General features: G+C 46.7%; 3 protein-coding genes and 1 pseudogene across 4 annotated transcripts; 2 read left to right on the forward strand and 2 right to left on the reverse strand.

The window, feature by feature from the left end:
• Nucleotides 1-2,387: 2,387 nt before the first annotated feature.
• On the forward strand, nucleotides 2,388-8,384 carry LOC306747405 (NACHT, LRR and PYD domains-containing protein 3-like; annotated as a pseudogene). The gene is made up of 7 exons: nucleotides 2,388-2,527; nucleotides 2,961-3,012; nucleotides 3,142-3,370; nucleotides 3,583-5,157; nucleotides 5,254-5,427; nucleotides 5,716-5,921; nucleotides 7,841-8,384. The product of its transcript is annotated as an NACHT, LRR and PYD domains-containing protein 3-like (transcript).
• A 2,693-nt stretch (nucleotides 8,385-11,077) lies between these two features.
• galr1b (galanin receptor 1b) lies at nucleotides 11,078-15,353 on the reverse strand (the record flags this gene model as incomplete). Its single annotated transcript, XM_079231327.1, has 3 exons — nucleotides 11,078-11,395; nucleotides 13,724-13,789; nucleotides 14,670-15,353. 3 exons carry the CDS (start codon nucleotides 15,351-15,353, stop codon nucleotides 11,078-11,080), a joined length of 1,068 nt encoding a protein of 355 aa, XP_079087453.1.
• A 1,115-nt stretch (nucleotides 15,354-16,468) lies between these two features.
• Nucleotides 16,469-18,738, reverse strand: ctrb.3 (chymotrypsinogen B, tandem duplicate 3; the record flags this gene model as incomplete). The annotated part of the gene is made up of 7 exons (XM_079231309.1): nucleotides 16,469-16,736; nucleotides 16,848-16,981; nucleotides 17,065-17,245; nucleotides 17,322-17,403; nucleotides 18,009-18,088; nucleotides 18,214-18,317; nucleotides 18,687-18,738. 7 exons carry the CDS (start codon nucleotides 18,736-18,738, stop codon nucleotides 16,575-16,577), a joined length of 795 nt encoding a protein of 264 aa, XP_079087435.1. The 3' UTR covers nucleotides 16,469-16,574.
• Nucleotides 18,739-22,822: 4,084 nt separating this feature from the next.
• Nucleotides 22,823-25,094, forward strand: LOC306748216 (chymotrypsin B-like). Its single transcript, XM_079231356.1, has 7 exons — nucleotides 22,823-22,878; nucleotides 23,248-23,351; nucleotides 23,486-23,565; nucleotides 24,168-24,249; nucleotides 24,326-24,506; nucleotides 24,590-24,723; nucleotides 24,835-25,094. Exons 1-7 carry the CDS (start codon nucleotides 22,827-22,829, stop codon nucleotides 24,994-24,996), a joined length of 795 nt encoding a protein of 264 aa, XP_079087482.1. The 5' UTR covers nucleotides 22,823-22,826; the 3' UTR covers nucleotides 24,997-25,094.

Consider the following 25,094-nt stretch of genomic DNA (forward strand, 5'->3'; position numbering starts at 1 on the left):
CCTTTGATAGTAATTTTTACTCAGCCTTGATAGTAATCTGTACTCTATTATTATTTGATAGTAATCTGTACTCAGCTTTTGATAGTAATCTTTATATATAAAGATTTCATATACCGTCATAAAGCCGTAACAACAGTTTTTTATTTTTTATTGTTAGACGTTTATTGAGTCCAGTACATGGTAACAACAGTTGTCTCTTCGGCAGCAACATGTATTTTTCTCAGCTCGCCGCTGTGGGCGTGGTCAGAGTTACTTGTATTACGTGTGTTGAGACTGAATCATGGTTTCTAACTTTATAACAACAATGAATAACCCACAACTAACGGTCAACTAACTTACACTAACTAACTAAATTACACTGCCGAACTGCATGCTGGGTAGAATCGCCCACTTTCACAAAGCAGGAAGAGACAGACTCTTCCGGTCTGTTTCTTCCTGCGGTGGAGTTTCCCTGGGTCCTAAGTCCCTCCTTGTTTAGCTTCCTAACACCAAATGTACCACCTCACCACTCGCAACAGCTTTTCAGTTGGCCAGTGGTTCTTTTCGGCGTCAATGAATGAATTGTTTCATTCGAAATAGGTGAAACCACCAGAATCTTACAAAATACCGTGATATGAATGTTTGGCCATACCGCCCAGCCCTAGTTGCCAGGTTTGCTTGTATTCCCCAAGTAAATGTTACTTCGTTGTGTCAGGTTGTACAGTCACTCCAGTAGTTTAGTTAATATTACTTGGTGTGAATGATCACATTTACGTATCAAAATAAGGATTCATAATTACTAACAAACACAACGTAACACGTTAAATATAAGGTGACCTTTTAAAGTAAAAGGACTGAAATAATAATTTATTGTAGAATTTACACATATAATCAAGGTAATAATTACATGGCCAAAAAGTCATTTTTTTCAGTGTACTGTGCAGCGGAGGGCCAATCTGGCAGCTCGGTTTTGAACTAGTGCTTATCTACGTCTTTCTTTGCTGCCGCTGACCGTGTGACCGGACAGTATTACAGGTGAGGAAGGAAATAATAGAGGATGTTAAATACGTGGAACCAGGACACACCAGGTCGATTTGACCCAGTAAACAGTGTCTATTGCCATCCCTGACATTGATAGATGGAGCGGTGGGTCACCATACTACTGGAGCCAAACACAATACTTGATGTTTTGTAAATGTTCAGGGCTCGTTTGCTCACTTTCACCCTGTCAGATCCTCTCTCTAGATCCGGATTCAGGATAGTTACTGGTTCATCGCTGTTTTTTTTTTAATTTATTCTTTATAAAGCACATTTCACAGACAAAGAGGTCACAAAGTGCTGTACAGTTAAAAAAAAAAAAAACACAGTAAAAAAACATTAAAATAGGGAGGAGTAAAAAACACAATAAAACAAATAGTGAAAATGAATAAAAACAGATAAATGGTTGAAGCAGTGTAATGAAACAGTGTGGTGTCATCTGCATACAGCATCATGTTGTCAGTAGTGAAACTAGAGAAGACTCTCTGATCTCCCAGAGGGCCGTACTGCTGAATCCATATGTCTTCATTTCAGTAATCATTGTGTCATGGTCTGTTACACCAAGACAAGTCTCATTGCAGCGATGCTGATCAGCTGTCAGGAGATGCTCGATGTGGCTTCTTCTCTCTGTGTTTCCAGCTGAAGCGTCATCGTCTCTGTGACTGGACGAGTCTGTGTGGACCAAGACAGCCAGACCAAAGCTCAGAGGTGAGACCGGGATCTCCAAGAGTCCAGGACTCAAATCGCTCCACCGTCATCGTTCAATACGGACTGAATAAACGCGTCTATGATATAAACTCCTTACTTAATGAGTGAGCCAAGAGATGGAGAGACGGCTTCTTCCATCAGATTACATCTCCATGAACCGGAAAACCTTATCCACTGTCTTTGTTTGTGTCAGGATGCAGCAGCAGAGACCTGGAACTGGACCTGGAACTGGACCTGGACCTGGACCTGGAACTGGACCTGGACCTGGACCTGGACCTGGACCTGGAACTGGACCTGAACCTGGACCCAGCTGTGTGTCCTTAAAGAGTGACCAGTCTATAGATCATTTCCATGACTTTAAAGTTGGACCAGCTGATGAAAGAAGGTGAGAGAACTGAACTTTGAGTCAAAGTCGTGGGACGTGACTCACACAACTTCAGAGAGCAGCACTAAGAAGAGAGTTCATGTCCAGACCTGGTCTCATGTGGGACAGATCCACTTATAGTCTTGATCCCGACACCAGCATCAATTCTCAAAACAAGATGTATTAGTTATTAATGAAATGATGAACAGAGAAAACCGATGAACGGAATTTAATGAGTGAGTGAGAATCATTTCAATCAAAAAAATGTTTCATTAGTCAGTTGTTTGTTTGTATCAGGATGCAGCAGCAGAGACCAGACTCTCCTGGATCTGGACCTGGGCCTGGACCTGGATCTGGGCCCAGCTGTGTGTCCTTAAAGAGTGACCAGTCTATAGATAATTTTCATGTCTTTAAAGTTGGACCCGCTGATGAAGGAAGGTGAGAATTTAAAACAGATCCTTGCTACGACACAAAGTCTCCCGGCCTTGAAACAATCTACTGGTTTCATGTTTAGGGACACAAACTGTCCGACTTTGTTCTTTTGCGACGACATCACGCTGCAAAGCACAACGTGGAGACAAGCAAACGGACACGTATTGCTTTTGAAGTCGTCAACATTTGTTTGGTAACATATGTAATATCATACAAAACATTGCTCAGATGAACAGCAGTGAGAGGCGCTTCAGAGTAATCTAACAGGTCTAGAATGATGAAGACTCAGCACGGGGTGAGTACCAACGTAGATGTTAGATACGGAAGCTCTAATTTAGACATAACACAACCAACTGCCAGTGGACGGATAATCATGTTATTACTATGAGAACACTCCTTCAGTTGAGTCATTAAAGTCCTTCAACTTTGTTTTCTCCAGAGTTCAGCTGCAGAGTTCAGAGGTTCAGTCCACCCTGGACTCCATATTCATGGTGTGTACATGTACACACAACATTCACTATTAACTACACCAACTACACATGAATGCTAAACTACCATTCAGGTCCCAGCAGCGTCCTTCAGACTCACAGATGAGTCACATGTTCATCATTCTGTTGCAGCTGCTGGAGGAGAGCATCGTGACTTTTGTGAAGAACGAGCTGAAGAAGATCCAGAAGGTTCTGAGTTCCGATTACCCACAATGCTTAGAGAGTCAGAGCGAGGAAGAGGAGTTGTTGGACGGTGAGGATGAACAGCAGAGGAAGAGCAGCAGAACGGCCTTTCTGAAGATCTCACTGCACTTCCTGAGGAGCATGAAGCAGGAGGAGCTGGCTGACTGTCTGCAGAGCAGTAAGAGGATTTCTCTAAAGATTTAACATGCTGGGAAGAGGAAATGGAGGCTTTTCTTAATAGCTGCCCACATCTTCATCAGATCAGGTGGTTTGTCCTCCACTGATGAGCTGAATGAAACTAATGAAGGAGGAACAAATATGTTTAAATGTTTAAATTCTCTGATTGTCTGTTGGATCCACTCACTGATTTGTTGGTGTGTTTTTATTCAGGACTTCTCGCTGCAGTTTGTCAGCGTGAACTCAAATCTAACCTGAAGAAGAAGTTCCAGTGTGTGTTTGAGGGGATCCCTGAAGCAGGAAACCCAACCTTTCTGAACCAGATCTACACAGAGCTCTACATCACAGAGGGAGGGACTGCAGAGGTCAATGATGAACATGAGGTCAGACAGATTGAAACAGCATCCAGGAAACCACACAGACCAGAAACCACCATCAGACAAGAAGACCTCTTTAAAGCCTCACCTGGAGGAGAGGAACCAATCAGAAGAGTTCCCGGTTGTGTTCATCTTTGACGGTCTGGATGAGTGTCGACTTCCTCTGGACTTCCACAACAATGAGGTCCTGACTGATGTCACAGAGTCCACCTCAGTGGATGTGCTGCTGACAAACCTCATCAGGGGGAAGCTGCATCCCTCTGCTCGCCTCTGGATTACCACACGACCTGCAGCAGCCAATCAGATCCCTCCTGACTGTGTTGGCTTGGTGACAGAGGTCAGAGGGTTCACTGACCCACAGAAGGACGAGTACTTCAGGAAGAGGTTGAGAGCTGAGGAGCAGGCCAGCAGGATCATCCCCCACATTAAGACCTCACAAAGCCTCCACATCATGTGCCACATCCCAGTCTTCTGCTGGATCACTGCTACAGTTCTGAAGGACGTGTTGAAGACCAGAGAGGGAGGACAGCTGCCCAAGACCCTGACTGAGATTTACATCCACTTCCTGGTGGTTGAGTCCAAAGTGAAGAAGGTCAAGTATGATGGAGGAGTTGAGACAGATCCACACTGGAGTCCAGAGAACAGGAAGATGACTGAGTCTCTGGGAAAACTGGCTTAAGCTGCAGAAAGGGAACCTGATCTTCTATGAATCCGACCTGACAGAGTGTGGCATCGATATCAGAGCAGCCTCAGTGTACTCAGGATTGTTCACACAGATCTTTAGAGAGGAGAGAGGACTGTACCAGGACAAGGTGTTCTGCTTCGTCCATCTGAGTGTTCAGGAGTTTCTGGCTGCTCTTCATGTCCATCTGACCTTCATCAACTCTGGTGTCAACCTGCTGGCAGAAGAACAAACAACCTCCCTGTGGTCTAAAGTGCTCGGTAGCAAATCAACACAGTTCTACCAGAGTGCTGTGAACAAGGCCTTACAGAGTCCTAATGGACACCTGGACTTGTTCCTCCGCTTCCTCCTGGGTCTTTCACTGGAGACCAATCAGACTCTCCTACGAGGTCTGCTGACACAGACAGGAAGTAGCTCACAGACCAAAAAGAAAACAGTCCAGCACATCAAAAAGAAGATCAATGAAGATGTGTCTCCAGAGAAAAGCATCAATCTTTTCTACTGTCTGAATGAACTGAATGATGGTTCGACAGTGGAGGAGATCCAACAGTCCCTGAGTTCAGGACTTCTCTCCACAGAAAAACTGTATCCTGCTCAGTGGTCAGCTCTGGTCTTCATCTTACTGTCATCAGGAGAAGATCTGGAGGTGTTTGACCTGAAGTAATACTCTGCTTCAGAGGAGGCTCTTCTGAGGCTCCTGCCAGTGGTCAAAGCCTCCAACAAGGCTTTGTAAGTATTTAATTAATGTAGTTTCATTTTATTACAAAAATAAGACCCAATTATTTTTGTTCACTGATTTGTCATGACTTGCTGATTCTTCTTCAGACTGAGTGGCTGTAACCTCTCAGAGAGAAGCTGTGAAGCTCTGTCCTCAGTCCTCAGCTCCCAGTCCTCTAGTCTGAGAGAGCTGGACCTGGGTAACAACGACCTGCAGGATTCAGGAGTGAAGCTACTGTCGGCTGGACTGGAGAGTCCACACTGTACACTGGAAACCCTAAGGTCAGGATACAATCATTTAACATTTGGGGCTTTCATTGACTTTATATTTGATCATCGAATTGATTGACTAAAGATCCTCCTAATGCTAAATGGTTAGATTCAACTGTGGGCTACTGTGGTAGAGCAGGGAGGTCCTTCAATCCCCGACTCCACTAGTCCATGTGTCCTTGGGGCAAGTAAGTAAGTAGTAAAGAAAGTATGTGTGTGTGTGTGTGTGTGTGTGTGTGTGTGTGTGTGTGTGTGTGTGTGTGTGTGTGTGTGTGTGTGTGTGTGTGTGTGTGTGTGTAGTCTTTCAGGCTGTCTGGTCACAGAGGAAGGCTCTTCTTCTCTGGCTTCAGCTCTGAGATCCAACCCCTCCCATCTGAGAGAGCTGGACCTGAGCTACAATCATCCAGGAGTCTCAGGAGTGAAGCTGCTGTCTGCTGGACTGGAGGATCCACACTGGAGACTGAACACTCTCAGGTATGAAGAGACAACAGACTGGACAGTAAAATGTACATGCTGGATATGAGTGAAGGTGTATGTGTTACAGTTCAGGAATTGTAGGGTAGGACCCACAACGCAGGAGCCAAGTGGCCTGAGAATTGAAGAGCGGAACCTCAGGCGGTAGAACCTGAGCATGAGAATCCGGGAAGATTGACCGTCTGATGGAGGACTTGCGGGGGAAGACAACCAGATGGCCAGAGCATCTGTGTTGGATGACCAGGAGTATGGTACCCCACTGAAACACGGACCAGAAAGGACAGCTTGCAACTGATGGACCAGTGGAGAGCCAAACAGGAACTAGTGACTAGTGACAGGCACTAGTAACAAACTTGTAAATTGTGGCTTGACGTTGGTTGGGACCACTGACTCAGGAAACTGTTTGGGCTTGGTGTTAATTGTAATGCTGAGCTGCAGATACTTTGGGTCATTGGGCAGCTGGAGCTCGGGATTGCTGGGTATCTGGGGATCGACACTTCAGAGACCAACAGTTCCTTCTTGGGGATCCAACCTCTATCTACCTCAGAGATGTTACCAGACGAGTTCCAAAGAAAGGAGGCTGTTCAAAGTCTACAGCGTCTGGAATACGACAGGAGGCTAACTAGCTCGATGTGAGGAGCAGAAAAGAAGCTGGTCAAGTAGGGCACTAGCTAGAGGCTCACCGACCGAGGTGCAGGACAGCTGAAGCAGGATGCTGAAGGATAGCATACTGAAGGATAGCATGCAGAAGGCTAGCTTGCTGGTATGTAGCCAGCAGCCACCTCCAAGCCGCCACAACACCCGCTTCCAGCAGCCGCCTCCGAGCAGCAGCGAACCCCAATTCCCTTGTCAATGCGCTTGCCGACTCCAGCTCCCCGCATCCTGTCGGTGGGATGTCTGGTACCTGTCCCTTGAGGAGGGGGTTCAGTCTCGTTCTTGAGTTTTGTTTAGTTTGTGTCCTGTTTTATTTTTATTTTCCGTGCCTCTCGTGTCCTCTGTTCTCTTCACTTCCTGTCCTTGTGATTGTCTGCCCCGTTCCTAATTGAATCATCCTGTGTCTAATCCCCTATACCTCCCCAGTGAATTTAAACCTTGTTTGTCTCCTGCCCCAGTATTGGTTCGTCTGATTCTAGCCCCGGTATGTTCCCTGCTGTCTGCTTACCTGATCCAGGTTTTTGTTTTGCAGGTTCTGGCTTTTCTTCGGCTTTCTTTGTTATACCTTTTTGACTCCCCTGTTAGTATCCCCGCTTTGTCTTGGACTTTTTTCCCACTGTTGATTAAATTACTTTGACGTCGTTCCTCAGCTCCTCTGCATTTGGGTCCGTCCCCGTTGGCCTGTTTGTCCCCTTTATTACCGGGTCCTACGAGTATGACGCTGATTCAGATGTTGTCTCCCTGCAGGGTGGACGTGGTGGACTGCACAGACTGAGACCTGGTATCAAGAAGTGTAAGTGTGTTTTAATTCATGATCATGTTGATATCTTCATGACTGAAGTACGATGATGAGTTATACAAAGTTTCTGGTGACTTGGCACAGTGAAAACAGTGAAGTGGAAGGTGGGACAGATTATGGAGCAGACTTGTCATGGAAGAAGGGCTGTGCGGTATCGCCAAAAATTTACATCACGGTATTTTGTAAGATTCTAACAGTCGTTACAGCATGCACTACCGGTATGACGGGATATGAAAAATTCATACCATATGGAAATCCGTAACCGGTATACCGCACAGCCCTATCCACGAGCACAAAGGAGCTCCACGTGCATCTGTGTAGAGGTCACGTGCACTTGTGTAGAAATCATGAGCAAAATACCTTCACAGCTCCACTTAATGACGGAAAAAAGATATCCGGCCAATCCAAAGACCAGGATTGTAACCAATTAAATCTTGAGATGGAACTGTTCTGTGTCTGGTTCTCTCCATCAGATGTTCTGTGTCTGGTTCTCATTAGATGTCTGTGGACTGGAAGTGGACCCCCTCAGCGTGAGCGGAGAGCTCCAGCTGTCTGACAACAGGAAGGTGACACGTGTGTTGGAGAACCGGCCGCATCCTGATGGTCCAGACTGGTTTGATGACTGGTGTAAGCTGCTGTGTAGAACTGGTCTGACTGGGCGCTGTTACTGGGAGGTGGAGTGGTCAGGAGATGTGTATATATCAGTGACTTACAGGAGGATCCTCCTCCGGGGACCGGGCCGTGTTGGCTATGTGTTTGGGAAAGATCATCAGACCTGGAGTTTGAAGTGCTCTGATGTTGGTTACTATGTGAAGCACTGCAGCAAAAAACACCCATCAGCTCCTCCTCCTCTTCCTCCTCCTCCGGTAGAGTAGCAGTGTATGTGGACTGTCCTGCTGGCTCTCTGTCCTTCTACAGAGTCTCCTCCGACATGCTGATCCACCTCCACACCTTCAGCAGCACATTCACTGAGCCTCTGTATCCTGGGTTTGGGTTTAAGGGTTCTGGTTCCTCAGTGTCTCTGTGTCCTCTTCAGGTCTGAGAGTCCGAACGACAGAAGCTCAGCTGGAGTCAAAGTTCAGCTCATCACACGCACAAAGCATTCATTTGTTTGATTGCATCACTTTGATTATCGACATTTTAACAGTTTATCTAGAAACGCTCAATGTTCAATTAACTTCAATTAACTTTTGTTTGTGTTGTTGTCCTTTCTCTAATGGTTCATAATGTACTTTCATATATTTAATCTTTGGAGTCAAACTCGTTCCTCAAACAATCACCATGTTGTCCAATGTTTCTAAAAGCTGTTAATAAAATCTAAACTTTTTACCTCGAGGCTCAGCGTTTGTTCATGTGATCACTTCCTGTCCCCGTTGGTTCTGGTCCCTCGTGGTCCACACAGTCTCTCACAACGTGGACCGGTCCACTTCCTTTGTTCCTGCCAGAGCATCTTGACATGCACCAAACATTCTGGTTCTGTCTTTCTTTCCTTAAATTATTGTATTTTAAGTTTTTACAAGTTACACATTACCTCACATTATTAGACAACAAATAAATAGTGAATAATAATAATACATAACAGCATAACAACCAACTTTACGAACAATCAGACAAGGACAGAAAAACACAGACAGAAATCTTCATCCTCCATTTTGAACCTACTATAACAATTTGGTTTACATGTCTGATTAAAGTTAATATTTCACTTATAATCCTATTTACTGTACGTCACACACGTCCTTTTTTTTCACATGTCCTTTTCTCTAAGTGTTTTGTCTCCTGCTGCTTCCTCATTGGTCCATCGGGTCCAGTTCTTGTTTCCATCTGGATCTGACCCACTCAGAATGTCACGTCTATAAAACAAGTTTCAACAAGGCCTCTTCCTGTGGGATCGATTAGACTTGGACTACAGGTTCTACTGGAGGACCACTAGATGGCACTGTATACCTTCTTACCTAACAGCCCTTTGCAAAGTGTAAGGCCCTGCCACAATGTCCCCCTACACCCTAAACCTTAAACCTCTGGGACTCACTGATCACCTCTATGGTTGAGTTGAGAGGCTTCAGGGCTTGATGGTGTGAATATGAATGACAGCACTTTGCTGCAACACATCACGACTACATAACAACATATTGTGTAGAATTGTGTATTTATTTTATACTTTTTATTCACTGATTTGAACGTCTTCCTCACGAGATGAGGAGTCATTTTAAATGATCTGTTTACTCGTTTTGTCAAAACAAAATGTTTGATGAATGTAATATATATATATATATATATATATATATATATATATATATATATATATATATATATATATATATATATCATTTCTGCTGCATTCCTCTGATTTCATGTGTTTTTATGTTCCATTTTTAATCCGTAATGTTGTAGTGTAAAGGTATTTTATCACGGCCTCTTTGACTCAAACACTTCACGATGTGACAATAGGACAGAACCAAACCCACAAGGACTGAGAGGAGCATCAAAGTCTGTGAGTCCTTAAGGTGAAGATTGGGATTGGGCCTAAAACTCTCATTTCAAAGATCAGATTAAGTTGTTTATTTAACAAAGGGAGTTATCCATCCATCCAATATCTTTCCACTTATCCGGGTGCCTGGACCAGACCATTCCCAGACCAGATGTGTTCTGGATCTACCTTGGGACCTCCTACCAGTTGGAAGTGCTCAGAAACCCTCTAAAGCAGCGCCCGGTACCGGGCCGTGGGTCCTTTGGTACAGGGCCGTGCAGTAAGAATGAAAGTCTGAAAGATGTTTTATTATTACTTACTATCAGGACCGCTCTAAACTAGGGCTGCAACAACGAATCGATAAAATCGATAAAAATCGATTATCAAAAGTGTTGGCAACGAATTTCATTATCGATTAGTTGTGTCGCGTGATTATTACGCCGGGCAATAAGTCGCGGAGAAAAAAAAAGAGCGGAGCAGAGCAACTGGCCGGCCAGCGTTTCCGAGATTGGAGTGAGACACGAGAAAAGGTGAGGTTGTGATCTTCTCAAAAATAGAAGATCTTTGACGAGTCGAGTCTTGGCCAATCAGCGTCTTCATGTTCCTCAAACTTGTTTTTAATGGAAGCTACTAGTCGGCTTGCTATCGTGTTAGCTAACGTGTTTGGGTTGTGTATTGTCGTTAAAGTTACTTTATGTTCCGTTACAGTTCAGTCTTGCTTGTAAAAAAACATAACGTGGTGAAACATGCCGTCACCCCGTTAGTTGCAGCCCTACTCTAAACCCTCGAATGCACTCTGAAAATAAACTTGTAATGACTCGTGATGAAAGCTAAAGTTAAAACCATAAGAAGAAGCGTTTCTTTCACCAGATTTTAATACAACACATAACAAAATATATAATACAAATTAAGTGAAACGTATGTTAAACCTTTCTTAATATGCAGTAAATATTAACCTAAATGATAATGATGCGAGGCAGCTTTCATTTTTCATTTCTCAAAAAGAGACTAAAACGGTTCTCAATGAAACTATAAGAGTTTTATGCTCACAGAACTGATGTTTGTTTCATGTCTAAAATGCAGACTCTTCACTTAATAAAGTGTCCTGCAGTTTTCTGCTCAGTTAGTAATTCTGTCAATAATGAACCTCCATTTTCTGTTCTGCTAAAACAAGACGAGTCAGCAGCCAATCACACGCCGTCCTGGTGTCATGTGACACACATCCTGCTGTGTTGTCCTTCTGTCTGACCACGCCCCTCGGCCCTTCATATGTTGGTGGTGGAGTGCGTGGTGGAGAAGTTCTCCATGCGTAAACGCACCGCCTTGCCCGTTGGCGGCGGCGGGTACAGGAAGCAGCCGGTGAAGACCTGGCGGCAGGCCTTGCGGAAGTTCTCGGACAGGAAGGCGTAAAGGACGGGGTTGACGCAGGAGTTCCCGTACGAAAGGCAGTGGGAGACGATGCGAAAGGCGAAGGTGGCCTCATTCAGGGGAAAGTGGCCGAACTCCACCCACATGGCGATGATGTGGTGGGGCATCCAGCAGATGGTGAAGGCGGCGACGACCAGGAGGACCGTCTGAGCCGTCTGCCGGGTGGAAGAGAAGAAACATCAGGACACTCCCACATGCAGTCAGGACACTCCCACATGCAGTCAGGACACTCCTACATGCAGTGAGGACACTCCCACATGCAGTCAGGACACTCCCACATGCAGTGGGGACACTCCCACATGCAGTCAGGACACTCCAACATGCAGTGAGGACACTCCCACATGCAGTCAGGACACTCCTACATGCAGTCAGGACACTCCCAGTCAAGACACTCCCACATGCAGTCAGGACACTCCCACATGCAGTCAGGACACTCCCAGTCAAGACACTCCCACATGCAGTCAGGACACTCCTACATGCAGTGAGGACACTCCCACATGCAGTCAGGACACTCCTACATGTAGTGAGGACACTCCCACATGCAGTCAGGACACTCCCACATGCAGTCAGGACACTCCCAGTCAAGACACTCCCACATGCAGTCAGGACACTCCTACATGCAGTCAGGACACTCCCACATGCAGTCAGGACACTCCCACATACAGTCAAGACACTCCCACATACAGTCAGGACACTCCCACATACAGTCAGGACACTCCCACATACGGTCCAGACTCTTCACTTAAGTCAGGACACTCCCAGTCAGGACACTCCCACATACAGTCAAGACACTCCCACATGCGGTCAGGACACTCCCACATACAGTCAGGACACTCCCAGTCAGGACACTCCCAGTTAAGACACTCCCAGTCAAGACACTCCCAAATGCAGTCAGGACACTCCCCACATACAGTTTTCCTTTTACATTATATATATATATATATATATATATATATATATATATATATATATATATATATATATATATATATAATTATATATATATATATATAATTATATATATATATGTATTGTGACGTCTTGCGGCAGTAGTCGCCACACCATCAACATTTCTTGCAAAATGTTCTAGTATTACCTTTGTTATTTAATATCTCTGCACCTCGTCTCACCGTCTCCACTAGTTGTGTGTTTCATGTGATTTGATTGAACTGCTCAATAAAGAACCATAAACCTCCTGGAGAGGATTCAACCTGAGGAGTTCTCTGCTGGAGGATGATGAGAAGCGTTTCCTCGTCATGTGATCACGATCATAATCCATAACTGAGCTGACGAGAACAAACACCAGTGTTGCAACAGTATTAATGAATAAAGAATGAAGACGGTCCTCCCTCTTCTGCCTGTGTGGGAATCTGTTCTATTCTTAGCCCTGCTGTCTAAATATTTACCCAGCAGCCTTTGTTCCAGCTCCACTGACCTAAGGAGCTGATCTGTGATCTGCTGTAACAGGACGCCGGCACACTGTCACCCAGGGTGTCAATCAGGGTGTCCACCAGGGTGTCCAACAGGGTGTCCACCAGGGTGTCAATCAGGGTGTCCACCAGGGTGTCAATCAGGGTGTCCAACAGGGTGTCAATCAGGGTGTCCACCAGGGTGTCCAACAGGGTGTCCACCAGGGTGTCAATCAGGGTGTCTACCAGGGTGTCAATCAGGGTGTCCACCAGGGTGTCCAACAGGGTGTCCACCAGGGTGTCCAACAGGGTGTCCACCAGGGTGTCAATCAGGGTGTCCAACAGGGTCAATCAGGGTGTCCAACAGGGTGTCCACCAGGGTGTCAATCAGGGTGTCCAACAGGGTCAATCAGGGTGTCCAACAGGGTGTCCACCAGGGTGTCAATCAGGGTGTCCAACAGGGTCAATCAGGGTGTCTACCAGGGTGTCCACCAGGGTGTCTACCAGGGTGTCAATCAGGGTGTCCACCAGGGTGTCTACCAGGGTGTCTACCAGGGTGTCAATCAGGGTGTCCAACAGGGTCAATCAGGGTGTCCACCAGGGTGTTCACCAGGTGGCACACATCGTTCACCTGGAGGTCCATGGTACTACCACCAATAGTACTATGGTTCAGAGTACAAAGGGGCCGTCAATTGTACTACAATACCACCAATAGTACAATGATTAAGTATACAAAAGAGCCCTCCATGGTTTTATGCTACCACTAATAGTACTACGATTCAGAGTACAGAGGAGCCGTTCATAGTACTATGATACCACCAATAGTACTACAACCCTGTAGTGATACTGTGGTCAGACCGGTTTAAAGGAGTTTATATCAGCTACAGAAAATAGCAAGTTTAAGAAGATGAAACTGGTTAAACCAGAAGAAGAAGAAGAAGAAGAAGAAGAAGAAGAAGAAGAAGAAGAAGAAGCTCATCATCACACACTGAAGCTCCACACTGCACATTAGACTTCATCTTCATCAACAGCAGAGAGATGGAAGAGGAAGAGGAGGATGAACAGGAAGTGCACCTTTCTTTTGGAGCGCTGAGACTTCCTGGACATGTTCTTCATCTTTTTATGAAGATGAAACAAAACCTGAAAAAGTAAAAATCAACAATATGAATAACAGACAATAAACGACAATAACAGAAAGAAACACAAGATTATTGAAAACTAATGCTAGTTAATAATAAATGATGCTAACTAATTATACATGCTAATTAATGCTACCTAATGATAAACTATGCCAACTAATGCTAACTAATGATAAACTATGCTAACTAATGCTTCCTAATGATACATTATGCTAACTAATGATAACTAATACATGCTAACTCTCTCTAACCTCCGGAAGAAGAACATAACTCTTCTAATGACGTGATGACTGGAGAGACCACGTTCACGGCGTCTCGGTGTCGGAAGTCTTTTGGGCGTCGTGTCATCGCGTGACCAGGAAGTTGTGATTGTTTGGTCACTCTGTAAATCTGCTTCAGGCCCAGTAGCTTCCTGGAGGCTCGGTTTGAAGTCCAGAGAACACTAATGTCACACAGGAGGTCACGCATGCCCTTCACAATAAGAGCCCTGAGACGCAGGACACTTCAGAGAACTCTTTCTCTCTTAAATTCTATGTAACACTTCTGGAGAAGAAGAACGCAGAATCTACCTTAGGAACACACGGTACCGTTTGTCAAACATATTTGTAATTTCATTATTTGGATCATTTTTCCTGTTGGAAAGAAACGCAATAATAATAATACATTTAGGGTGAATGAATTTAATCATTTAATACAATCACATGAATGTTTTATTTTGAAACTCCACGCCGGTGTCTCGCTGCGGGTCTCTGCGGCTTGCCGCAGGTTTTTACGCGCAGTGTTTATGAGCGCGCGCCCTTTGGTCCCTGCTGTTATTCACGTGTTCGGTCCTGATAAAGCAGCTGACCTTGACCCCGCACTGACCTTGACCCCGCACTGACCTTGCTGTAGCAGCAGCTGATGAGCAGCAGCGGCAGCAGGTAGCCGACCAGCAGCATCGTCACCCGGTACGCGCGCCTGGAGGCTCCGGACCAGTCCTCCCAGCAGAAGGTGCTGTTGGGCGCGCTGGGGTGGCCGGTCAGGACCTGGTGCTGCGCCACCGGCACCGAGCACAGCAGGGACAGCGTCCAGATGGCGCACACGGCGCACAGCGCGTTCCGGCGGCTCCGGACGCGCGCGCAGGACTTGTTGGAGAGCACCACGGCCACGTAGCGGTCCACGGACATGGCCGCCAGCGTGAAGACGCTCACCAGCGCGCTGACGGTCGAGAAGTAGTGTCCGAAACGGCAGAGGACGGACCCGAACACCCACTGCGGCAGCGAGTAGATGGTGGCCTGGAAGGGGACGCAGAGCAGGAGGAAGAGGAGGTCCGCCACGCTCAGGTTCAGGATGAAGATGTTGGTGGGGCTGCTGGTGCGCCTCCCTCCTCCTCCTCCTCCGTACCTCACCCTCCCGATCACCGCCATCACCAGAGAGTTCCCCACCACCCCCACCACGAAGATCAGCCCGAACACCGCCGGCACCACCGCCGCCTCCGGCGCGGAGCCGCCGCCCTGCGCCGCCACGGACCGGTTGGTCTCCAGGAGCTGCGCCCGGCAGAAGGAGCTGTTTCCCGGCAGCAGCATGTCGGAGCTCCGCGGGGCGGCTGGAGTCAGAGCTGAGGCTGCAGGACCAGCTCCATGGTCCGGACCCCACGCGCTGTGGAGACGCGGCAAGTGGACGGGCGCATAGTGCCCGAGTTCCTGTCAGGGGATTTCAAAATAAAAGCTAAAGTCAACCTGTCCATGACGCGAGGAGCCGGGACACTGCGGCACGAGATAAAGATCAAAGGAGGAACTGGTTACAGACTACAGGTGATTTATGACGTCAGATATCAATAAAGGTTTATGAGTCTTGCAATAACCATTGAACTGTGTGTGTGCGCGTGCGTGTGTGTGTGTGTGTGTGTGTGTGTGTGTGTGTGTGTGTGTGTGTGTGTGTGTGTGTGTGTGTGAGTGTTTACAGCACCCACTCGGTCTTGTCCCGTGGTTTGGTCGCTTGCTCCTGAGCCGTTATTTTTCGACTTTGTCTCAGGAAACTAATAAATGTTTTGGTTCTTTTTAATACATAATCTATCTATTATATATAATAGATAGATTATATATAATCTATCTATTATACATAATCTATCTAGGCCTAATAATCTGGCAGTAACATGATAACAGTATTTCAATATTAAATCCATCAGCCTTTACTCCACATACACACATCAAGAGGTGCATCATTATGTTTATCTTGTTTACTGTATATTATATTGTGTTATATTGTGTAAAAGTACAGAGAGCGAGTGAAACCGGAGTCAAATTCCACGTATGTGCAAATTCACATGGCCATAAAAGCTGATTCTGATTCTGATCAGTGCAGTTAGATACACAAACACCACTACACACTACACTAAAGTACCTGAACCTCCTCTGTGTCTCGAACACAAGTACACAAGTACAAAAGTACACGAGAACACAAGGACACACTTGTGTTCTCGTGTACTACACAGATGAGGTTCAGCTACTTGTGTACTCGTGTTATTGTGTCCTCATGTACTTGTGTACTCATGTCCACACGAGAACACAAGTACAGAGAAAGACCGGTTGAGTCTCTGTTAAGTCCTTTGATCTGTCTCTTGTGTTTTTCACTATAAAACCTTAACTACGCAGTTCAGTCGACACAAATCAACACAAGCAACAGGATCAGTGATGTTCAGTATTTTTATTTCCGTTCATTGTCCGTTCACTCTGCGGTGGGGTGGCCAGCTCGGGGGTCAAGGGGTCAGGGGGTCAGGGGGTCAGGGGGTCCCGGCCTCTGAGCGCTTAGTTGGCGGCGAGGATCTGGTCGACCCAGCCGCGGAGCTCGGTGACGCGGGCGTAGACGGCCGGAGTGGAGGTGGAGCAGCGGCTGCTTCCCCAGGAGACGATGCCCACCAGGGTCCAGGCGTTGTCCTGCTGGCACACCAGGGGGCCGCCGGAGTCGCCCTGAGGAACCGCAACCGAGCCGTCAGTAAACAACCAACACACCACAGAAGAAGAGCATAAAGACTTGAAATCAAAGTGTCGGAGCCAGACGGGAAGTGGGCGGGGCCTCACCATGCAGGAAGTGGCTCCGGCTCCTCCGCCACAGATCATCACGCTGGACACCTGGTTGCCCCAGGTCTTCTTGCACTGCTCGTTGGACATCAGGGGGAGGGCGGCCTGCTGCAGCTTGTTGGGAGTACTGGGAGCTGTGGGAGACAACACACCCTTTCAGAGTAAAAGCACTGTCGTTGCAGCGAATCCTTTCAGACTAAAAAGGCTCCGGTCCCACCGTTGTAGCGGGTCAGACCCCATCCGCTGGTCACGCAGGTCATGCCGGCGGGGAAGTTGCCGGTGGACTCGGCGAGGCAGACGGGGGACACGTTGGTTCCCAGGCGGGCGGGGCTGGCCAGCTTGATGAGGGAGATGTCGTTGTTGATGGTTCTGGGGTTCCAGCCGGGGTGGGTGAACACCTGGAGGGGGGAGGGGTTAGCGCGGTGAAGAACGCGTGTTTTGGAACCCGATTGGCCGACGGGCGGTTCTGCTCACCTTGGCGGGCTTCAGACGCTGGACGTCCTCGTTGGAGCCGTAGCCCTTATCGTGCTCTCCGGCGATCACGACGTGGTAGGTCCTGACGGGAAGCAGGAAACAGGAAGTACATCTTTAAAAGGGCCGGATCACCAAACCACACAGAGAAACGTCCAGTTGTGTTTCTCTCGTTAGCAAGAAACTGCAAAACATCATCCGGTGTACTGTCGCCCTTTACGCCCTCACCCTGACCTCTGATCCTATTACTGTTGGAGCTTTGTCTAGAGGTGCACATGGGGGTCATGCATTGTTGTAGCCATGATTGTTATGTTTAATGTGGTACTTGATCTGTACCTTGTGACCTGATATAAAAGGGCCCCCTAATTAGGGCTCAACAGGTGACGTCATCAATCCAGCTGTGAATGTTTCTACTGACAAGTATCCTGATGGCTTCAATGCACTCATCATCATCATCATCATCATCATCATCATCATCATCATCATCACACTGTGGATTATTCTGACTCAATATAATCACTAGAGCACTAGATGTGGATCAACCCAACAAAGCCTCTATTTCCTGTTTGTGTGATTAAAAACTAGAGAGAATCACTGATGGAACCACTGGTTTGTAGTTTGAAAGATTCTCGTCTCCAGCAGGAAGCGGCGAGACGCAAACAGGAAGTCAGACCGACTGGTGGCGCTGACCTGACGTTGCAGTGAGCGGCGGTCACCACCCAGTTCTCGTTGATCAGAGATCCTCCGCAGAAGTGGAAGCCGTTGGATTGCTGGGAGAGAAAATCAAAAACTGAACTCAGTCTCTGAACAACAAGAGCAGAGAAGAAGAAGAAGAAGAAGAAGAAGAAGAAGAAGAAGAAGAAGAAGAAGAAGAAACAGCAGTCAGCTGACTCACCTGCAGGGACACCTGCCAGGGCCAGGAGTGAGGCACCGCCTCCTCTCCGTTGACGATGCGGGCGTAGCCGGTCACCTCGGGGGCAATGGCGGGGGTGCCGCAGCCTGAGAGGACGACGGGCGACTTTAAAGGAGCATTCTGCTGTTTTTACTACAAATACTTGATCTAAAGTACTGCTGTCTGGTGGCTGTTCACCATTGATCTATTATTGCACTACGTTTTTTATTTTTATTTTAATTCAAAGAGTCAAATTCCTCGTATGTTCAACGTACTTACTAGATAAATAAAGTCGATGAGAAGTTTAATTCTTAGCTGTAACTTCTGCTCTTTGATTCTTAACCAAAAAGAATCATCTCTTGTTCATCATCAGAGTCACGAGGAAATGTTTTTATGGACTCAAAATATGAATGAACTGAGTTCATCAGCACATTTAACGTCAGTGTCTCTTGTTCCATAAAGTCTATGAAACTCACCGTAGGCGGCGCTGACGAAGGCGAGGCAGGACACGATCCAGAGGAAGGCCATGGTGAGGAAGAGGAGGATGATGGTGTGCTGGAGGACCGAGCTGCTTTTTTATCCCCGGGGTCTGCCGGGCCTCGGCCAATCGGAGCGGCCGCTGGGTCGTCCAGCTGGTTATCAGCCAGAGGCAGCGGCGCCGTTCTCACGAGTCACACGCCCTGAAAGCCAGCTCTCTGATTGGCTGCTGACGACTGCAGCACACACTCTATTTCAATTCTCATCTGTTGTGTTTTAGGTTATCCTCACATCGGACCTCACATCGGATCAGGAACAACTTCCAAATAAAGATAGTAAAACCCTTTCACAGGGGAAACAGGAAGAACATGAGGGAGAGCAACAGAGGAGGATCCCTCTCCTGGATGGACAGAAGCAATAGATGTCATGTGGCCAGAATGAATAACGTAACGGAGTTACAGCACATTACATGAATGTGACAGAAATTATTCATCTAATGAGTAGTATGCATGGTCCATGATCCAGATAACCACGATCCATGAAGCAGAAGGAGGTAGAGAGGAGGGGGGGCATCAGCAGGGCCATGGCAGGAGGCAGGAGACAGGAGACAGGGGACAGGGGACAGGAGGTAGGAGGCAGGAGACAAGAGGCAGGAGACAGGAAACAGGAGGCAGGAGAGAGGAGACAGCAGACAGGAGACAGGAGGCAGGAGAGAGGAGGCAGGAGAGAGGAGAGAGGAGACAGGGGACAGGAGGCAGGAGACAGTAGGCAAGAGGCAGGAGAGAGGAGACAGCAGACAGGAGACAGGAGGCAGGAGAGAGGAGGCAGGAGGCAGGAGACAGTAGGCAGGAGACAGCAGACAGGAGGCAGGAGGCAGGAGACAGGAGGCAGGAGACAGGAGGCAGGAGGCAAGAGGCAAGAGGCAGGAGAGAGGAGACAGCAGACAGGAGGCAGGAGACGGGACCGGCTCCACACAGCATGATCCATGGAAACTTGAGGCGAGCACAGAGGCTCCGGGAAGAAGTAGAGTTACTGTCACAGACCGACCCACTCAATACACGGCACGTTCATACAGTCCACCAGTAGAACCACTGGAACCACTAGACCCAGTAGAACCACTGGAACCAGTAGAACCACTGAAACCACTAGAACCACTGGAACCACTAGAACCACTGGAACCAGTAGAACCACTAAACCCAGTGGAACCACTGGAACCAGTAGAACCACTGAAACCACTACAACCACTGGAACCAGTAGAACCACTAGACCCAGTAGAACCACTGGAACTAGTAGAACCACTGAAACCAATAGAACCACTGGAAACAGTAGAACCACTAAACCCAGTAGAACCACTGGAACCAGTAGAACCACTGAAACCACTAGAACCACTGGAACCAGTAGAACTACTAGACCCAGTAGAACCACTGGAACCACTAGAACCACTGGAACCAGTAGAACTACTAGACCCAGTAGAACCACTGAAACCACTAGAACCACTAGAACCACTAGAGCCAGTAGAACCAATGAAACCACTAGAACCACTGGAACCATGATAACCACTAGAACCATTGAAACCGCTACAACCACTAGAGCCACTGGTGTTCATACAGTCATCATGTGTTCATACAGTCACCATGTGTTCATACAGTCATCATGTGTTCATACAGTCATCATGTGTTCATATAGTCCACCATGTGTTCATACAGTCATCATGTGTTCATACAGTCCATCATGTGTTCATACAGTCCATCATGTGTTCATACAGTCACCATGTATTCATACAGTCCACCATGTGTTCATACAGTCCATCATGTGTTCATACAGTCCATCATGTGTTCATACAGTCCACTATGTGTTCATACAGTCCACCATGTGTTCATACAGTTCATCATGTGTTCATACAGTCACCATGTGTTCATACAGTCCACCATGTGTTCATACAGTCCATCATGTGTTCATACAGTCCTCATGTGTTCATACAGTCCACTATGTGTTCATACAGTCCAATATGTGTTCATACACCATGTGTTCATACAGTCCACCATGTGTTCATACAGTCATCATGTGTTCATACAGTCTATCACATGTTCATACAGTCATCATGTGTTCATACAGTCCACCATGTGTTCATACAGTCCATCATGCATTCATACAGTCCATCATGTGTTCATACAGTCCACCATGTGTTCATACAGTCCATCATGTGTTCATACAGTCATCATGTGTTCATACAGTCCACCATGTGTTCATACAGTCACCATGTGTTCATACACCATGTGTTCATACAGTCCACCATGTGTTCATACACCATGTGTTCATACAGTCCACCATGTGTTCATACAGTCATCATGTGTTCATACAGTCCACCATGTGTTCATACAGTCATCATGTGTTCATACAGTCCACCATGTGTTCATACAGTCATCATGTGTTCATACAGTCCACCATGTGTTCATACAGTCATCATGTGTTCATACAGTCCACCATGTGTTCATACAGTCATCATGTGTTCATACAGTCCATCACATGTTCATACAGTCATCATGTGTTCATACAGTCCATCATGTGAACAGGCATGGAGGGAGGCTTCAACCACCAGCGAACTCCCCGCCGAGCAGCGCACAGTTACGCAGCGCCTCTCGGTCGGACGCCTGGAGGTTGGAGACGTCTCAGAAGAGTCATAGCACCCTTATTTATGCACGGAGCCCCCCTGTGGAGCAAGGTGCCTCGATGTTGAGCATCCTGGCTGACTGGACCAGCCCAACAACAACAATGCATGTTGTCCAAATCAACAACCAGTCACATTTAGTCATAACAAGCTCTTCCATACTCGTCCATTGATTAAGAGAGGTGAAATGTGATTGGATAAGATGCTGTTAAGCCGAACCGAACCAGAGGCCTGAAGCAGAGCAACAGAGGAAGACAGGAGCTGTGCAGTGAGAAAATAAGCTAATAGGGAAAAATAATTATAATACATGTAGTGTATTTGTGAAAAACAATACAATTATAAAATAGCTATAACTTTTAATTCTAAAAAAACTTTGAGATTCTGTTTAGGCCAGCAGAGAAGGCTTAGAAGGCCCTGACGGCCCGTCACTGATATATATATATATATATATATATATATATATATATATATATATATATATATATATACATATATATATACATATATAATATATGTATATATAATATATATCTACATACATATATACTATATATATATGTGTATATATACATATACATATATATATACATAATGTATATATATATATATATATTATATATATAATATATGCATATATATACATATATTATATATGTATATATAATATATGTATATATATACATAATGTATGAATAGCTATAACTTTTAATTCTAAAAAAACTTTGTGATTCTGTTTTGGCCAGCAGAGAAGGCTTAGAAGGCCGTGACAGCCCGTCATATATATATATATATATATATATATATATATATATATATATACACTGTATCCAACAGTTGCGTGTCTGTCAGTGTGAGCCATGTTGACACAAACTGACAACAAACTGTACAGTCAGCAAAATGTTTGAATGTGAAACATGAAAGATCTGAACATGAATATGTTTCACTGATATAGTTTATATATATATATATATCTATATATATATATATATATATATATATATGTATATATGTATATATATATTGACATATTGTAACATGACAACATAATAGTATATATTCTTCTTCTTCTTCTTCTTCTTCTTCTTCTTCTTCTTCTTCTTCTTCTTCTTCTTCTCTGTTCTTTCTTCTTCTTGTCATATTTTATCAGTGAATTGTTAAAATGTTATTGTGTTTTTGTTGACCACATTTTAAATTAATGTATTTTGTGTATGAACGTTGTGTTTTTATTCATATTTGTATAACCTAAAACACAACAGATGAGAATTGAAATAGAGTGTGTGCTGCAGTCGTCAGCAGCCAATCAGAGAGCTGGCTTTCAGGGCGTGTGACTCGTGAGAACGGCGCCGCTGCCTCTGGCTGATAACCAGCTGGACGACCCAGCGGCCGCTCCGATTGGCCGAGGCCCGGCAGACCCCGGGGATAAAAAAGCAGCTCGGTCCTCCAGCACACCATCATCCTCCTCTTCCTCACCATGGCCTTCCTCTGGATCGTGTCCTGCCTCGCCTTCGTCAGCGCCGCCTACGGTGAGTTTCATAGACTTTATGGAACAAGAGACACTGACGTTAAATGTGCTGATGAACTCAGTTCATTCATATTTTGAGTCCATAAAAACATTTCCTCGTGACTCTGATGATGAACAAGAGATGATTCTTTTTGGTTAAGAATCAAAGAGCAGAAGTTACAGCTAAGAATTAAACTTCTTATCGACTTTATTTATCTAGTAAGTACGTTGAACATACGAGGAATTTGACTCTTTGAATTAAAATAAAAATAAAAAACGTAGTGCAATAATAGATCAATGGTGAACAGCCACCAGACAGCAGTACTTTAGATCAAGTATTTGTAGTAAAAACAGCAGAATGCTCCTTTAAAGTCGCCCGTCGTCCTCTCAGGCTGCGGCACCCCCGCCATCGCCCCCGAGGTGACCGGCTACGCCCGCATCGTCAACGGAGAGGAGGCGGTGCCTCACTCCTGGCCCTGGCAGGTGTCCCTGCAGGTGAGTCAGCTGACTGCTGTTTCTTCTTCTTCTTCTTCTTCTTCTTCTTCTTCTTCTTCTTCTTCTTCTTCTTCTTCTTCTTCTCTGCTCTTGTTGTTCAGAGACTGAGTTCAGTTTTTGATTTTCTCTCCCAGCAATCCAACGGCTTCCACTTCTGCGGAGGATCTCTGATCAACGAGAACTGGGTGGTGACCGCCGCTCACTGCAACGTCAGGTCAGCGCCACCAGTCGGTCTGACTTCCTGTTTGCGTCTCGCCGCTTCCTGCTGGAGACGAGAATCTTTCAAACTACAAACCAGTGGTTCCATCAGTGATTCTCTCTAGTTTTTAATCACACAAACAGGAAATAGAGGCTTTGTTGGGTTGATCCACATCTAGTGCTCTAGTGATTATATTGAGTCAGAATAATCCACAGTGTGATGATGATGATGATGATGATGATGATGATGATGATGATGAGTGCATTGAAGCCATCAGGATACTTGTCAGTAGAAACATTCACAGCTGGATTGATGACGTCACCTGTTGAGCCCTAATTAGGGGGCCCTTTTATATCAGGTCACAAGGTACAGATCAAGTACCACATTAAACATAACAATCATGGCTACAACAATGCATGACCCCCATGTGCACCTCTAGACAAAGCTCCAACAGTAATAGGATCAGAGGTCAGGGTGAGGGCGTAAAGGGCGACAGTACACCGGATGATGTTTTGCAGTTTCTTGCTAACGAGAGAAACACAACTGGACGTTTCTCCGTGTGGTTTGGTGATCCGGCCCTTTTAAAGATGTACTTCCTGTTTCCTGCTTCCCGTCAGGACCTACCACGTCGTGATCGCCGGAGAGCACGATAAGGGCTACGGCTCCAACGAGGACGTCCAGCGTCTGAAGCCCGCCAAGGTGAGCAGAACCGCCCGTCGGCCAATCGGGTTCCAAAACACGCGTTCTTCACCGCGCTAACCCCTCCCCCCTCCAGGTGTTCACCCACCCCGGCTGGAACCCCAGAACCATCAACAACGACATCTCCCTCATCAAGCTGGCCAGCCCCGCCCGCCTGGGAACCAACGTGTCGCCCGTCTGCCTCGCCGAGTCCACCGGCAACTTCCCCGCCGGCATGACCTGCGTGACCAGCGGATGGGGTCTGACCCGCTACAACGGTGGGACCGGAGCCTTTTTAGTCTGAAAGGATTCGCTGCAACGACAGTGCTTTTACTCTGAAAGGGTGTGTTGTCTCCCACAGCTCCCAGTACTCCCAACAAGCTGCAGCAGGCCGCCCTCCCCCTGATGTCCAACGAGCAGTGCAAGAAGACCTGGGGCAACCAGGTGTCCAGCGTGATGATCTGTGGCGGAGGAGCCGGAGCCACTTCCTGCATGGTGAGGCCCCGCCCACTTCCCGTCTGGCTCCGACACTTTGATTTCAAGTCTTTATGCTCTTCTTCTGTGGTGTGTTGGTTGTTTACTGACGGCTCGGTTGCGGTTCCTCAGGGCGACTCCGGCGGCCCCCTGGTGTGCCAGCAGGACAACGCCTGGACCCTGGTGGGCATCGTCTCCTGGGGAAGCAGCCGCTGCTCCACCTCCACTCCGGCCGTCTACGCCCGCGTCACCGAGCTCCGCGGCTGGGTCGACCAGATCCTCGCCGCCAACTAAGCGCTCAGAGGCCGGGACCCCCTGACCCCCTGACCCCCTGACCCCCGAGCTGGCCACCCCACCGCAGAGTGAACGGACAATGAACGGAAATAAAAATA

Source organism: Taurulus bubalis, assembly GCF_910589615.1.
Source record: "Taurulus bubalis genome assembly, chromosome: 15".
NCBI classification, from domain to species: Eukaryota; Metazoa; Chordata; class Actinopteri; order Perciformes; family Cottidae; genus Taurulus; species Taurulus bubalis.